This window comes from Canis lupus, chromosome 6, assembly GCF_011100685.1.
Source record: "Canis lupus familiaris isolate Mischka breed German Shepherd chromosome 6, alternate assembly UU_Cfam_GSD_1.0, whole genome shotgun sequence".
In the NCBI taxonomy this organism is placed as follows: Eukaryota; Metazoa; Chordata; class Mammalia; order Carnivora; family Canidae; genus Canis; species Canis lupus.
In genome coordinates, this window is record NC_049227.1 from 10,114,077 (window position 1) to 10,130,769 (window position 16,693).

A 16,693-nucleotide genomic window follows, 5' to 3' on the forward strand; every position below is an offset into this window, starting at 1 on the left:
GCTCTCTTTGCAGCCTCGGGCTCGAGGGCCTATCAGAATGCGGGAGGAGAGGGAGGCGTTTCCTCGAGCGCCTCCGCCGGGAAGCATGGGGTCCGGGAGCTCTGCATTCCTGCAAAGAAGAGAGCTTCTCCGTGCGGGGCTTCTTTAGCCAGAGGGATGCCCTTGTTAATAACCTCTCGTTTCTGTGTGTTTGCAAATGCCTAAATTGACACTGCGGTACGTTTGTACGATTTGTGTGGTTCCACTTTTTACATTTATGTTGCCTGGCTCGTTTGGTGTGTAGTGTGAAGTAGAGATCTAACTCTTTTTCCAAATCACAACCGAGTTGACCCAACATTTATGAAAAAGTCTGTCTTTACCTCCCATTGATTTGTGATGCTGCCTTTATCATACACTAAATTCTCATGTTTTTGTGGCCTCTTTCTAGAGTTTCTATTCTGTTGCATTGGTCTCTGTGTCTATGCATGTGATACTATGCTGTTTTAATTTATTGAGGATTAATAATTGGCTTTAATACTTCTTAGGGCAAATACCCCGCGCTGTGTTTCTTCTTCAAAGTATTTTTGCTTCTTTAGTTCTCTTCCAAATTAACTTAAGAATCAGGTTGTCTTTTTTTTTTTTTTAATTTTATTTATTTATTCACAAGAGACAGAGACCAAGACCGAGACAGAGACACAGGCAGAGGGAGAAGCAGGCTCCAAGCAGGGAGCCAGACGCGGGACCCGACCCGGGACTCCAGGATCACACACCCTGGGCCGAAGGTAGGCGCCAAACCACTGAGCCACCCAGGGATCCCTTAGAGATTCAGGTTTTTTAATACCAGAGAGAAGTATCTATTGGGATCAGTTTTAATTGATATTCACTTCGGGAGAATTGTCATTCTTGTAAAGTTAATTTTCCTATCGAACATGGTAGGTTTTTCCATTTGTGGGGAAAAAAGGCTAACTTTGGATCAGGAGTGTTTTAAAGTTTTCTTCATATATTTTGTACATAGCGTGTTACTGTTTATTCCTTTTTTAAAAAATATTTTATTTATTTATTCATAAGAGACAGGCAGAGGGAGAAGCAGGCTCCCCTTGGGGAACTGATACGGGACTTGATCCCAGACCCCGGGGATCCTGTCCTGAGCCAAAGGCAGATGCTCAACCACTGAGCCACCCAGGCGCCCCATTAATGTTCATTCCTAAGTATTTTATCTTTTTTTGTTAGTATTGTGAATTGGGTTACTCTGTTTTTAAAAGTATGTCTGTTAGTTTTTGTTGCCTAACAAACCACACCAAATTTAGTGACCTTAAAAAACAATCACTTATTTTGCTTATGACTCTGTGGGCTTGTGATTTGGTTCAGGCTTAGCTGGGTGGCTTTACTGCAGACTCCTTTTGTCTGTGGTCAGCTGCTGTTGAGATAAGCACTTCTCCTTCTGGGGATTGGCTGGTTGTCAGTTGGAGTGCTAGGAGGCATTCAGGCCACACACTACCCATCACCTGGCAGCCTAGCTCAGACTTACTCACTTGGTGGTGGCAGGTTACAAAAGCAAGAGACCAGAAGTCGTGAAGGTTCTTGGTCCTAAGGCTTGACATTCACACAGTGTCACTTTTGCCACATTCTTTGGTCAAATCAAGCCACAAGAACAGCCCAGATTCAAAGGGTAGGGAAATAGACTCCACTTCTAGAAGGGAGGGACTGCAAAGTGTAGTCCTATATTTTTTGTTTGACTTTTTTGGCCATTTTTGCAATATACTACAATAGGATAGTATCAAGAGGAGAGAAAGGAGCGATGATCCAGTTAGTATGTGGAAATGGACTTTTCACATAACCATCAGTCTGAATGCACAGGTTGGAAGGTCTGGAAAGTGCTGCTCTAAGCACTTTGAATTTTGTCTTTATATTAAGCCAGATCTTGAAAGAGCTGAATACTTAAACAACACTCCTTCCTCCCTTCACAGAATTAGCTCTTTTGAATTGTGCTTTGGTGCTTGCCATCAGCTAACATTGAAAGAGCATTAAAATCCATTAATTTGGGGTAGCCCAGGTGGCTCAGCGGTTTAGCGCTGCCTTCAGCCCAGGGTCTGATCCTGGAATCCCGGGATCAAGTCCCACGTCGGGCTCCCTGCATGGAGCCTGCTTCTCCCTTTGCCTGTGTCTCTTCCTCTCTCTCTCTCTCTCTCTCTCTCTCTGTATCGCTCATGAATAAATAAGTAAAATCTTTTTAAAAAAATAGGATATAGGAATATTACATTTAAAAAATAATAAAATCCATTAATTTTATTTATTACAGAGATTTTAAGATTTTATTTATTTATTCATGAGAGACACAGGCAGAGGGAGAAGCAGGCTCCATGCTGGGGACCCAACGTGGGACTAGATCCCTGGTCTCCAGGCCCTGGATTGAAGGTGGCGCTAAACGGCTGAGCCACGCAGGCTGCCCTTATTACAGAGATCTTAAAATACTGTCCACTATGTCACATAGTGTCCTTTTCCTGGGCACTCATGGGAAATTTCTCTTCCTGCTTGGTATCAAGAATAGCTGGATTTCTCCTAAGCTACTATTAATAGTTTGCTTTTACCCAAGATACAGTGCATGTCATGTAACTAATCTTGTTTTTCTCTTGCATTGGCTACTAAGGTTTTTCAGAGCCAAACCATGAGCTATCTTTTGCCAGTACATAGGAGCTTACAGTAGGCAACTTGTAATCTCATTTTATCCCTAGCCCCATTTATCCTTGCCCTATTTTATCGCTCCTCGGCCTTTTGGCTAAGATCAAGTATGTCCTTTCCCTATATTTTTTTTTATCAATTCTTGAACTTTCTTTTTTTAAGATTTTATTTGTTTATTTGACACAGAGCAAGAAAGCACAAGCAGGGGGAGCAGCAGAGGGAGAGGGATAAGCAGGCTCCCCACTGAGCAGGGTGTCCTATGCTGGGCTTGATCCCAGGACCCTGGGATCATGACCAGAGCCAAAGTCAGATGCTTAACCTACTGAACCAGCCAAAGCTCCCCATATAATTTTTTCTTAAGTAAACTCTACCCTCAACGTAAGGCTCAAACTCATGACCCTGAGATCAAGAGTCACATGCTCCACCAACTGAGCCACCCAGGTGCCCCTATGCTTGCCCTATTTTTTAATTATTTTTAAAATTATTTTTTAAAGGTGAGACAGTATATCATAACTAGAGCCGATAAAACCCAGAGGCAGGAGCTGTTAGAACTAGACTGGTAATCAGCTGGTAAGCAGACAACCTTGATGGGAGGGGATGAAAGATGCTTGTAGTGCCCTCTCAGTACTTGCTATTCACTTCCAGATTCCATAATTAGTTACATAACTGGATATTTTCTGAAGCTAGGTTTGTCTGTACTTAGGAATTTGCATTCTGTCCTTTGTTACTTTACCCATCCTTTGTCACCTGGCCCTAGTAGAAGCCTTGTCCGGCAATACTGGGAAAGAACTTCTGACTTCCTGCCAGGTTGTGATAACGTTCCCACAGAGATGAATAAGTAGACTTGTACAAAGTTTCTGCCTTCCAGGGACTTTCAGACCATTTGGAGAGATCAGATATAAACATGGATCACTTATATCATTAAATTGTTATATATTTCTCCAAATTTCTAGAATGACAAACCTGAGCCTTGAGAATAATGAAGTTGTTTCTTTATTTTTTTTAATTTTTATTTATTTATGATAGTCACACAGAGAGAGAGAGAGAGAGAGAGAGGCAGAGACACAGGCAGAGGGAGAAGCAGGCTCCATGCAGGGAGCCCGACATGGGACCGGATCGCAGGTCTCCAGGATCACACCCCAGGCTAGAGGTGGCGCCAAACCACTGCACCACCGGGGCTGCCCTCACTTTACTTATTTCATATTACTAATAGGTTCCTTTTTGACTTACTTAGATATAATTTTTTTTATATGCTTCATGGAGGGGCACCTGGATGGCTCAGTGATTGAGCATCTGCCTTTGGCTCAGGTTGTGATCCCAGGGTGCTGGGATCAAATCCCACATCAGGCTCCCCACAGGGAACCTGCTTCTCCCTATCTATGTCTCTGTCTCTGTCTCTCATGAATAAATAAATAAAATCTTAAAATAAATACTTCATGGAAATTTTTCATGACTAAGGAGGAAGGTGAAGTTTCATTACAAATTAACAATAAGGGGCACCTGAGTGGCTCATATCTGACTCTTAATTTCGGCTCAGGTCATGATCTCACAGTGGTGAAATTAAGCCCCATGAAGGGCTCCGCTCTAAGTGTGGAACCTGCCTAAGATTCTCTCCTCTCCCTTACCCCTCCTCCTTTTCTTCCACCCCACCCCTCCACTTAAACTCTCTCTAAAACAAAGAGAAGAAAGAAACAAAGAAAAAAATGAACATTAACATTTTTAATGATGCAGGCTATGGTTGAAATTCCTTACAGAGAATTTCATTTGCAAGGACAGGCTCTGTTCAACAAGGCTGCTGTAAAGCTGTTTCTTCATTCCACATCTCAGCCTACAGGAACAGCCCTTGGTTAGTGTGTTTACAATCAATAACTCTCTACAACAGGTGTTTTCTTTGGTATTTGTCCTTGGTGCAGTAATAGAAGTAAAGTAATTTATATATGGTTTCAACTCTAGGCAGGGAACAAGATACCTTATATTTCTTTTGCCCCAACCTCAAAAAATTGTTTTCTTCATTCCTCCTCATTATGTTCCTTTTACATATCTAAAACTCTTCCATTTAAAAAATATCAATGAGGGGATCCCTGGGTGGCTCAGCGGTGCCTGCCTTTGGCCCAGGGCACAATCCTGGAGTCCGGGATCCTGGCCCAGGATCGAGTTCCACGTCAGGCTCCCGGCATGGAGCCTGCTTCTCCCTCCTCCTGTGTCTCTGCCTCTCTCTCTCTATGTCTTAAATAAATAAATAAATAAATAAATAAATAAATAAATAAATAAATAAAATATCAATGAAAAGAAAACACGGGGCACCTGAGTGGCTCAATCAGTTAAGCTTCTTCCTTTAGCTCAGGTCATGGTCTCAGGGTCCTGGAATTGAGTGTGTCGTGTCCCCACCCCAAACGGATCCCACAATTGGGCTCCCTGCTCAGAAGGGAGTCTGCTTCTCCCTCTAACCCCCCCCCCGCTTATGCGCGCTCTCTCTCTCAAATAAATAAAATCTTAAAAAAGAAAGAAAGAAAAAAAAAAAAAAAGAAAGAAAAGAAAACACAAAGATCCTGGAACCATGAAGAGGAAATGGATAGACATACATAGACTGTGCCTCTCACCTCCCCGCCTTTCTTCCTCAGTGAAAAGTACTTTTCCTTAGGAATTGTGGGGAGTTTGGCCTTTTGGCTTTGCTCTTTCTTTAAGACTCGGCTCTTCCTATCTGCTTTTTTACCTTTAAGTTCTTTTGAAAGTGGTTTATTTGCATATTCAATATGATGCCAGACACAGATATAATCGAAACCAGGGAAGCATAGGAAAAAAAAAAGAGGGAGAGGGAGTGGTCCCAGTGTCCATGCTGATATTTAAAAGTGAGGGAGAGTGAATAAATGATAGAACAGAAGGGTTGGGCTAGGAAGAGGAAAAAATCCTTGACAACTTTGATGGCTGAGTGTGAGATATTGCAAGGGAGTTGCAGATGGGAAAGCTTAATGTTAGAGGGATTTAGTGGGATGTAATCTATTAGGGATTTATTGCCTATACATTTATCAAAACTATTTTTTTTAATTAAAATATGTCTTCGGTCCACATGGACATTTTAAACTTTATCCTCCTGGATAAAGTCACTGTACCCTCCCCATCAGCCTGGCTGATTATCTCCACCTCTAGTCACATAAATGCACTGTGCATACAAGCCCAAGTATCGCATTTACCAACCCAGTCCTGTAAGGATTGAAGTGTCTGACTCTCTTAGGAAGCTGAGGATAGAGACTATGTTTACTCAGCTTTGTGACTATGGTGTCACGCAGGATGCCTTGGCATGGATAAAATATTGTACAAAACCTTTCTTATATAAACAAATACCACATGGATGAATGTTCAGCACTCATCGTACAGCTGGACTTTTAACTTTTCCTACAACAAAATTAAAAACTTTATTCACAACGTGTTAAAAAATGACATTCAAGGGGTGCCTGGGTGGCTAAGTCGGTGAATATTCTGACTTTGGTTCAGGTCATGATTCCAGGATCCTGGGATCCAGCCCCTACATGCTGCTCCCTGCTCAGAGGGGAGCCTGCTTCTCTGTCTCCCTCTGCTGCTGCCCCTGTTGTGCTCTCTCACCCTCGCTCTCAAATAAATAAAATCAAGAAATAAGTAAATAAAAATCTTGAAAACGAAGTAACATTCAAGTTATGGGATAAGAGTATCATTTAGTGCTCTTAAACTGAACGACTGTAAGCTGCTCCGGGAGGGTACATACACGTTCGTAGGGTTATTTCTGGAAGCGGCCGAAGGGCAAACCACTGAGATGGACCTCACTCCTCCCGGCTGCCTAGAGAAGCCCCGGAAATGCCCCCGGGGGTGGGCACCGCAGGGAGTCGGTGACGCACTTCCGCCCTGGTTTTTGGAGTACGTTTTTTTGTCACGGGTCGAGGCGGGTTATGGGTGGAATACGTGCGGGCGGGAAAGGTGTTGGAGGGGACCCGGCAGGGTAGGGTTGGGACGGGATAGTCAGGATCCTCTGTTCTGGGGAGGTCCGATGAGTTCCGGGGTTTTTTGCAGAGTTTGCCGTCCTGTCACCTGAAGGCAGAACTCCGGGAAATAAGCAAGCGCCGGAGAAGGAGGAGTTCGAACTTGACCGCGAGTCAGGTCCGTGACGCCGAGTCGGGAGCCTGGATGGCAGCCGCGAGGTCTCTGCGTGATGGACTTCTGATAGTGAAAGTGGAGGAAGACTCCCGCGGAGGTCAGGAGCCCGACCCGCCGGGGAGCTGTCAGGATCCCGAAAAGTCGCGACAGCGTTTTAGGCGGTTCCGGTACCAGGAGGCGGCTGGACCCGAAGAGGCGCTCAGCAGGCTCAGGGAACTTTGTCGCCGGTGGCTGAGGCCGGAGCTACACTCGAAGGAGCAGATCCTGGAGCTGCTGGTGCTGGAGCAGTTCCTGAGCATCCTGCCCCAGGAGCTTCAGGCCTGGGTGCGGAAGCACAGCCCGCAGAGCGGGGAGATGGCTGCGGCGGTGGTGCGCGCTCTCCAGGGAGCGCTTGTTGGGGCCTCCGCCCAGGTGAGGAGTGAACGTGTTCTGGTGGCGGGGGTGTAGGGAAGAGAGGCGTGCCGGATGGCTCTGAGTTTCAGACCTTCTTTCCTTACATTTTGTCTGAACTTCAGGATGCGCGTGAAATTTTCTTTCCGTAGGAAACAGTGACAAGTAAATACAACCAGGATCCTCGAGTTATAGACCTCTGTGCACAAAACCAACGTGGGAGTATTGTCTATCCATTGTAAGACACCTTCTTGTCTAACTAGATTATTTGAGGGAGAAAGATGTCAGATGGAAAGTGATATGTCATTGACTACTTAGGCTAGAACAGCAGTTTCCTACCACTTTCTTTTACTTTTTTTAGGAGTTTGGCGACCCCCTCCTCCTACAGGTGATAATGGAACTATAATGGAGTTAACTGATCATGCCCATGTGATGAAGACTCCATAAAAAATCCCAGTGGTGTGAAATTCAGAGAGCTTCCAGTTGGTGAACACATCCATATACCCAGAGGGTGACAAACCCCAATTCTGTGGGGATAGAAGCTTCTGTGCTCCAGACACACACACCCCCAAGACCTCACTATGTATCTGTATTTGGCCGTTTATCTGTATCCTTTATCATATCTTTTTGTAATAAACTGGTACACCTAAGGGTTTCCCTACTCTGAGCTCTTCAGGCAAAGAGTTGAATTGGTAGGGAGAGGTCATAGGAACCTCTGATTTGAGGGCATGTCGGACAGAAATTGTGGGTAACCTGGAGATCTATTAGTTATGATTGGCTTCCAAAGTTGCAAGGGGAGGGTAGTCTTGTGGGACCGAGCCCTTAACTTGTGGGATCTGACTCTATCCTGGTAGATAGTATCAGAATTGAGTTAACCTTTAGGACACCCAGCTGGTATGAAATAATTGCCAGAGGTGTGAAAACCCCTACATCTGGTATCAAGTGAGGGAAAATGGTAGTGAAAGTATTCAGAGCATTGAGAGCAGAAGAGAGGCACAAGAGCATGATTTTCTTTTACAAAGAAGCAGAGGAAAAAAATTTTATTATACTCAGATCTTAGAAACAGGAGACACAGCATGACATTCAGAGCTTCCTGGGAAGGACACCAGGGTTGTTCAGAAGGCAGAAAACTGGAGCAAAGGGAAGGTTTAGGCCAGAGCCTCTACTGAGGTTTCCCAGATAGACTAGGCAGGACCAGGGGAACAGTTTAGGATTGGTTGGTTTGAATAATTTCAACAGGCTCTAATATATGGGGCTTGTCCTTAGTTGGCTGATACCTGGTTGTAGGATGATTAAGGCAGAGGAATGTTGCCTCCTGGAGCGTACAGGTCAGGTAGAGGAGGTATGGCTTGAGATTAAACAGTCTTGACTGAGCCTTTTGTTCTAAGAATTGATTAGCCCTGGGAAGGGCCACCTCTCTATCCAAAAAGATTTATTTTTTTTTAAGATGTCAAAACATAACATACAGAACATTTTAAAATATATTTCCCTTTCCTTTTGTTTAGTGAGAGATCCTTGGAGTCAGTTTGTGACCTGTCATCAAAACCTAGACAGACATCTCCCCCACACCAGTATTAGAACCTTCCCTTCCTAAGAACTGTGGTTTTACCTTCTGTGAATGGTCAACTTACATTTTTTTTTTTAAGATTTTATTTATTTATTCACGAGAGACACAGAGAGAGAGGCAGAGACACAGGCAGAGGGAGAAGCAGGCTCCATGCAGGGAGCCTGACATGGGACTCCATCCAGGTCTCCAGGATCATGCCCTGGGCTGAAGGTGGTGCTGAACCACTGAGCCCCCCGGGCTGCCCAGTCAACTTACATTTAAATAAGCTATCTCAAAAGATCATCCTGCTGGATAATTATCTTATTGTGCAGTGGTCAAGGGAAGCACCTGCTGTCAGGAAGCTACTTTCATCTTCTTAAATTATTTGTTTGCTTTCACACATGGGGTAACCGTGTCTCAGAGGCAGCACTGGAATTTGAGACTTCCTGGTTAACTGTATATTTTTCATTTATGTCAGATTTTCCATTTTGATAAATCACAATGATGTAACTCAAATGAAGACTTTGCTCTTTCCCCAAATTAGTGTAGATAGTCCACAGAAGGGCTTTTCAAGTTTGCAAGAGAATTTCAGCCTCTGTCTACTTTGAAACTCCAGTCAGTAGAAGACACTGGAAAAGACTCAACAGCCATGGCTATTACTTGATTCCTAGGGCTTCCTGCTCAGTGGTTGCAGACTCCTCTGGAGTCTGGCCTCATTCTGAGATTAGTGGTCACTTATGCTGTCCCCGGACAGCAGGTGCTGAGTGGAGGTCTCATGTTGTTTCAGGAATTGGTGAAGGTTGAGAATGTGGCTGTGTCTCTAACCTGGGAGGAGTGGGACCGTCGGGATGCAGCTCAGAGGGACTTCTGCCCGGAGAGTGCACTGAAGGATTGTAGAAACACAGTCTCGCTGGTCTCACAGAGTAAGTGCTGACTTTGTTTCAAGCTGTGTGTGATTTGTGGAGGGCTTGCCCTAGAACCATCTATGAGCCACTCACACACACAGGTTGAGAGCTGTTAGAATCTCTTTTGTGACCCAGCAGGACCTTGCTCTTCTGGATTGTTAGGTGTTAAGTTCAGCTTTTTTTTTTTTTTTTTCTTGGTTCGTTTAAATAAAACACATACAGAAAAATATAATGGGCACCTGTGTGTCTACCACTGGGGTTTATCAAATTTTAATATTTGGCCATACTGGCTTCATTCTTCCCCCCCCCCCCCCCAAACAAATAATGTTAACAATTATAGGTGAAACTCTGGGTACCCTCCCTGAAGCTGTTCCCCTCACTCCCTCTTCAGAGGTAACCAGTATCCTGATGATGGTATTTATTTCCATGCCTATTTTATATTTTTTACACGTACATGTGGCTACATGCACACAAGTTTTTTCTCTTTATATACACAAAAATATACATATACATGTATGTAAACATGTTTTTTTTTTTAAATTTTTTTTTTATTTATTTATGATAGTCACACAGAGAGAGAGAGAGAGGCAGAGACACAGGCAGAGGTAGAAGCAGGCTCCATGCACCGGGAGCCCGACGTGGGATTCGATCCCGGGTCTCCAGGATTGCGCCCTGGGCCAAAGGCAGGCGCCAAACCGCTGCGCCACCCAGGGATCCCTATGTAAACATGTATATGAACATGTGAATACATAAACCTGTAAACATATATATTATTTTTAGATGGTATATATATGCTTGTAGGATTCTTTTGTACCTTGCCTTTTTTTTCCAACATTACATTTTTGAAATTTATCCATGTTGACACACGCAGCTCTAGTTCACTCATTTTAATCCTTGTGTATCTCATTGTATGAATACTCCAAAATTCATTTATCCACTGTCCTATGGACATCAAAGCTTCTAGTTTTTCACTGTTATAAATAGCATTATATTGAACATTCTTGAATCATTCTGTGTTCATATATGGAATTCCTTTTTTTTTTTTTAAGAATAGTTTTTTTTTTTAATGTTTTATTTATTTATGATAGTCACACACAGAGAGAGAGAGAGAGAGAGGCAGAGACATAGGCAGAGGGAGAAGCAGGCTCCAGGCACCGGGAGCCTGACGTGGGATTCGATCCTGGGTCTCCAGGATCGCGCCCTGGGCCAAAGGCAGACGCTAAACCGCTGTGCCACCCAGGGATCCCCATATATGGAATTCCTAAAGTTGATAGACTTAGGCATGTTTGTCCATCTTGCTGTTCAGAGGACTATAAGCACTTTGTTCTCCTACCAGCAATATAAGAGAATTCTTTCTGTACATCCTAGTCAACATTTGGTGTTCAGCTGATGTGATATAGTAACACAGTAGCTCACGTGTTCCTTTTTTTTTTTTTTTCATGTGTTCCTTTTAAAACATTACATCACACCTCTGCTCAGAACCTGCCATGGCTCGCTCGCTTTTCTTTCTTTCTTTCTTTCTTTCTTTCTTTCTTTCTTTCTTTCTTTCTTTCTTTCTTTCTTTCTTTCTTTCTCTTTCTTTCTTTCTTTCTTTCTTTCTTTTTTTTAAATTTTATTTTATTTTATTTATTTATTCCTGAGAGACACAGAGAAAGAGAGGCAGAGGGAGAAGCAGGCTTCATGCAGGGAGCCCGACATGGGACTCTATCCCAGGACTCTAGGATCACCCCCCAGGCCGAAGGCAGGCGCCAAACCCTGAGCCACCCAGGGATCCCCGGCTCTTTATTTCACATAGAGTAAAAGCCTAATGTGACAAGGCCCCATTGCCCTGCCCATTCCTCTCCTACTCTGCCCCTTGTCACTGTACTTTAGCTCCACTGACCTTGCTGCTCCTTGAACATGGTGGGCATCCTGCCTTGTGTTTTTTCTCTGTTTGATGCCTCCATTGCACAGACTTCCTGACTTGTTTCAGGTCTTTGCTTAGCTGTCAGTCTTCAATGAGGCCTGACCTAACCATCATGTTAATACTGCAGTTTGCCTTCCACTATCTCCTCCCACACTGCTGACTTATCCCTTGCCTTCTTAAACTTGGTCCATAGCATTTATCATACCCTCTGACTTCTTCCATAATTTATTTCGTGTTTATTTTACTGTCTGAGCACCCCTTCTAGAATGTAAACTCCACAAGGTAGGAGGGGTTGTCTGTTTGGTTCTAATATATCCCAAGCACTTGGAATAGTGCTTGGCACACAGTAGGTGCTCTGGTATCTTATTGTTTTAACTTGCATTTCCCTGATTTCTGCTGGGTTAAATATATTCAGATTTTTGTTTTGGACATTCTGTTAAATGCCTGTTTATATCCTATTTCCCTTCCTTTCCTGTGTGTGTTTTTTTTTTAAATTGGTGCAGTTCTTCGTTTTTCTTTTGTTTTGTTTTTTGTTTTGTTTTTTATTTATGATAGTCACACAGAGAGAGAGAGGCAGAGACACAGGCAGAGGGAGAAGCAGGCCCCATGCACCAGGAGCCCGACGTGGGATTTGATCCCGGGTCTCCCAGATCGCGCCCTGGGCCAAAGGCAGGCGCCAAACCGCTGCGCCACCCAGGGATCCCCAGTTCTTCGTATTTTTTATATTAACTATGTTTTTACTGGTTATATAAGTGGCTTTTCTTTTTTCAATGACATCTTTAGTTATGTAGAATTAAAAATTTTTAATATATGGTTGACGTATATGCAGGGGTTAGAGGCAACTACTGCCCACCCCCCACAGTCAGAAATCCGCATAAAACTTTTAACTCTCCCAAAACCTAATTACTCCTAGCGTACCATTGACTGGAAGCCTTATGGATAGCATAAACAGCCAATTAACACATAATTTGTATGTTACATGTATTATATACTATATTCTTACTATAAAGTGAGCTAGAGAAAATGTTCTTAAGAAAATCATAAGGAAAAGGAAACACTCTTACAGTACTGTACTGTCTTTACCAAAAAATCTGCACATTAGTGGGCCTGCACAGTTCAAACCCTTGCTTTTTTTTTTTTTTTTTTAAGATTTTATGTATTTATTCATGAGAGAGACACAGAGAGAGAGAGAGAGAGAGGCAGAGGGAGAAGCAGACTCCATGCAGGGAGCCCGATGTGGGACTTGATCCTGGAACTCCAGGATCATGCCCTGAGCTAAAGGCAGACGCTCAACTGCTAAGCCACCCAGGTGTCCCTCAAACCCTTGTTCAAGGGTCAACTATGGTCAGATTTTTCAATCTCTTATTTTGTGATTTGTGTTTTTCCAGTCTTAGGAAAATACGAGGCCCTTCTCAATCCTGATCCCAACTTTGCAGAGACAACAACTCTAAAATCTTTTATGTGTTTTTCACTGGCATTTATTTTCATATTTCTAAATAGGACACTTATTGTGCAATTTCAGATATCTCTTGACTGTCTACTGAGGAAGACAGGAATTAGGTCTCTCCAACATGCACACATTTAGCTGTCTGTAATACTGTCATAGTTAAATCAGTCCTTTTTGTACTTCAATGTATAATGTTTCAGTGTTCCACCTATAAATATATTATCTATATTTACTCACATAGCTCATATGATTATGTTTTTTTATTTTATAACTTTTAATTTTCTCTGGAATGAATAATGCTTCATTTTGCATGCACTACTTTTCCAACTATTGAACACTGGTTCACCCATAGGCTCCCTGTTAGAAATGCAAAACTGTGTTCATGTGTATCAGATATGCCATCAGTTTCATTCTCCCCTTGGAAGAATCCTCCAGAAGCTGCTTCGGCTCCAATGTGAATGGGCTTGTCTCCAGGCCTGTTACTCAGCTGTTGTCCCAAAAACCTTTCACTATCACCCTGGAATTCCTTTTCTCTTTCCTGGACCCCATCATTTTCATCCTTGGTTTACCCACCTCAATTTGTTGGAGAACATCTTCCAGTATCTTCCAGAGAACATACACTTGGGAACTTAATTTTTTGAAAGTTTGCAGGTCTGAAAATGTCTCTATTCCTCTCCCACATCCAGATCATAGTGTGGCCTAGATTCCTTATTAGAAATGATTTTATCAACAGGATGCCGGTGTGGCTCAGTTGGTTATGCAAAACCACAAACCTGAGATCAAGAGTCACAAACTTCACCAAATGAGCCAGCCAGGTGCCCTTTGCAGAAGTTTATTTTATTTTATTTTTTTATTTTAATATCCCAATAGCTTATCTTTGCTTTTGTTTCCCTTGCCTCAGGAGATAACATAGAAAACAGCCGATTCAGATAAATTATTGCCTGTGCTCTCTTCTAGAATTTTTACGGTTTCGGGTCTCACATACATTCTCAGCTGTGCGTGAAGCCCCCAATCCAGAATTTATCTGGTTCAATCTCCCTGGGATGTAAACTGCAAAAATTCTGGTTTGGGGTGGGATCTGGTGGTTTAACTGCTCTTTTATAGACTTCCAGTGCATCTTAGATTTGTCTCCCACCCAGACCCTACCTCTAAACATTGGAGGCACATGGTATGTCTGTTACCATAATTCATCACAGGAATATAATTTCTCTTGTTAAAACATCATTCATTCATGGGGTACACGCTGTCCTGCCCTTCTTGACATCCCTTCCAGATCTGCCTCTATCGTGATATTGTGACTCCTTTAACAGTGGAGTGGGGCAGGGGGAAAGAGATGGGTTTGTGGGTGTAGGCACAGGCAGGTAAATATGAGCACATCTGGCAGGTTGATTCAAATAACTTGAGTGGTTCATGGAGAATATTAAAAAGGTTTGGGGGGCGGTTAATGTACTACAGTGCTTGCTTGTTTCACTCCTGCACAGGGATGAAATGTCAGCCTTTTGTTGTTGTTTTTAATGTTTCAGATTTGGAGACCAGAACCGAGAAGAAAGAATTTATTCCAAAGCAAGAAATCTTAGAAGTAGAGCCACAGGGGCAGCTACAAGAATGGTCCCCTAGGCTGGCTCCCCTGTTTTCAGAGTGTGGTGATACCCACGCAAACAGGGTAGAAGAGCAGTCAGGACATTCCTCACCACTGAAACTTGAAAATTCTCCTGAAGAGGAAGGACTCACTAGCACCTCAGATCTCAAGAATGGTCCCACAGAAGAGAGAGACTCCAAAAATAATGGATTTGGAAACAGTGCCCGAAGTTCAGACTCTGTTCCTTGTCACCACCCCCAGACAGCGGAGAGGCCCGTTAATGGGAACAAACAGGGATACGGTTGTAAACTGAGTCCAGACATGTTAAGACATCAGATGGTGAAAGCTCACAACTCTCTTGACAGTGAGGAACATTCCCACAGGGCAGGTCTTTCTGAGACCCGGCAGCAGTTCCGTGAAGAAAGACCTTATAGATGTGATCACTGTGAGAAGAGTTTCAAACAGCGTTCTGACCTTTTTAAACACCAGAGAATCCACACGGGAGAGAAACCCTACGAATGCCAAGAATGCAGGAAGAGCTTTAGTCAGAGTGCCGCCCTGATTAAACACCAGAGGACACACACAGGTGAAAAGCCCTACACCTGCCCCAAATGTGGGGATAGCTTCAGGCAGAGCTCACACCTCAACCGGCACCAGAGAATTCACGTGGGAGACAAACACTTCAAGTGTAATGAGTGTGGGGAAACCTGCCGCACTGCCAACCGTTTCAGACACCAGAGGATACATAGAGGAGAGAGACCCTATACATGTGAAGAATGTGAAAAGAGCTTCAAACGGTGCTCTGACCTCTCCAAACATCAGAGAGTCCACACTGGTGAGAAGCCGTATGGGTGTTCTGTATGTGGGAAGCGCTTCAGTCAGAGCGCAACCCTCATTACCCACCAGAGGACTCACACTGGAGAAAAGCCTTATAAATGTCTTGAATGTGGGGAAAGCTTTAGACAGAGTCCACACCTTATCCGACACCAAAGGATCCACAGAAATAAAGTCCCACTGTTTTGACATGCCTGCTGCCTGGCTATTTTGGTTTGTTTGTTTCCATTATCCAGAAACTACATTCTTTGGCATTTGGAGTATTTCAGTAGATTGTGGATTGAATTTCCACGAGCATCACACCCAAGACAGATCAGTCACTCTGACTTGAGTCTCAGTGCCTACCAAAGTGTCAAGTTGAGGCACGAATGTGTAAGTGGGGAGCCCCTTCAAAGGATGAGGTGGTTCCATGGAAGGGCCTCCTGACGATAGCAAGGGCTGACACGTGACAGTTTGGTCCTTGTCTCTTCCCTCTTCTTACCTCCACTTTCTGACCCAAATCTTGCCCACTCTGCTTACTTCTCTAAGAAATAGTTTAGCCACAGAATTGTCTTTCTGCCTCAGTGCTGGACAGGATTTCAAACACATGATAATCCAAAACACCATGTAAAGTTTGGTGCATGCAAGAGGCATTCTATATTTTTTACCTTTTTATACATTAATTTTGCAGAGTTTCTCTTGTCCATTCTAGAAGTTCAGTTTTATAACTCTGTTAATTTCTTTTTAAATGAGAGGCAAAGGAAAACTCTACCCAAACACACCCAAGAATTCTCATCACTGGTTTTCAAAGCTTATTAAATTAAGGGCACTTTATTTGATAACTTTTTGGTTTTGATAAAAACCCTCACTAAACTTTTTAGTAAGCTTTGTGTAGGGGAGAGTGGGGGAGGCTCTTGTAATATCAAATAGCCTAAAACACGTCTTTTCTGTCAAGGTTTCTAAATGTATGGGACATAAGGAAGTGCTCCTTGGGGATGTTCCACAAAAGGACACCAAAGGCAGAAGCTCCTTCAGCTCTTGCTTGTTTAACAGTATTCACTGACCTCATATAATATTCTGTTCACAAAATGCATCCATATTTTTCCATTTGACTCCCAAGCAACCCTATGAGGTAAGTGGAGACCTATGTCATTCCCAAGTGGAAAGGAAGAAATGAAGGCTTGCAGTTGACACTTTAGGACTTAGGTGATCAGGGGCACCTGGGTGGCCCAGTCAATTATGTGCCAGACTCTTGATTTCAGCCCAGGTCTTGATCTCAAGATGCCTGGTTCCCTCCGTGCCATGGTTTGCTGCCTCCCCTCAA

At 43.4% G+C, this 16,693-nt stretch overlaps 1 protein-coding gene across 7 annotated transcripts; it reads left to right on the forward strand.

Annotated features, from left to right (window-relative positions):
- Window positions 1–22: 22 nt before the first annotated feature.
- Window positions 23–15,585, forward strand: ZNF394 (zinc finger protein 394). 7 transcript variants are annotated; one of them, XM_038539404.1, is made up of 4 exons: window positions 23–216; window positions 6,700–7,194; window positions 9,507–9,642; window positions 14,501–15,585. In XM_038539404.1, the coding sequence occupies exons 2-4, from the start codon at window positions 6,814–6,816 to the stop codon at window positions 15,577–15,579; spliced, it is 1,596 nt and encodes a 531-aa protein (XP_038395332.1). In that variant the 5' UTR covers window positions 23–216; window positions 6,700–6,813; the 3' UTR covers window positions 15,580–15,585. The 7 variants fall into 7 exon arrangements, with proteins under 7 accessions (XP_038395332.1, XP_038395331.1, XP_038395333.1 ...); XM_038539403.1 differs by lacking the exon at window positions 23–216 and adding an exon at window positions 706–761; XM_038539405.1 differs by lacking the exon at window positions 23–216 and adding an exon at window positions 6,437–6,546.
- Window positions 15,586–16,693: the final 1,108 nt, after the last annotated feature.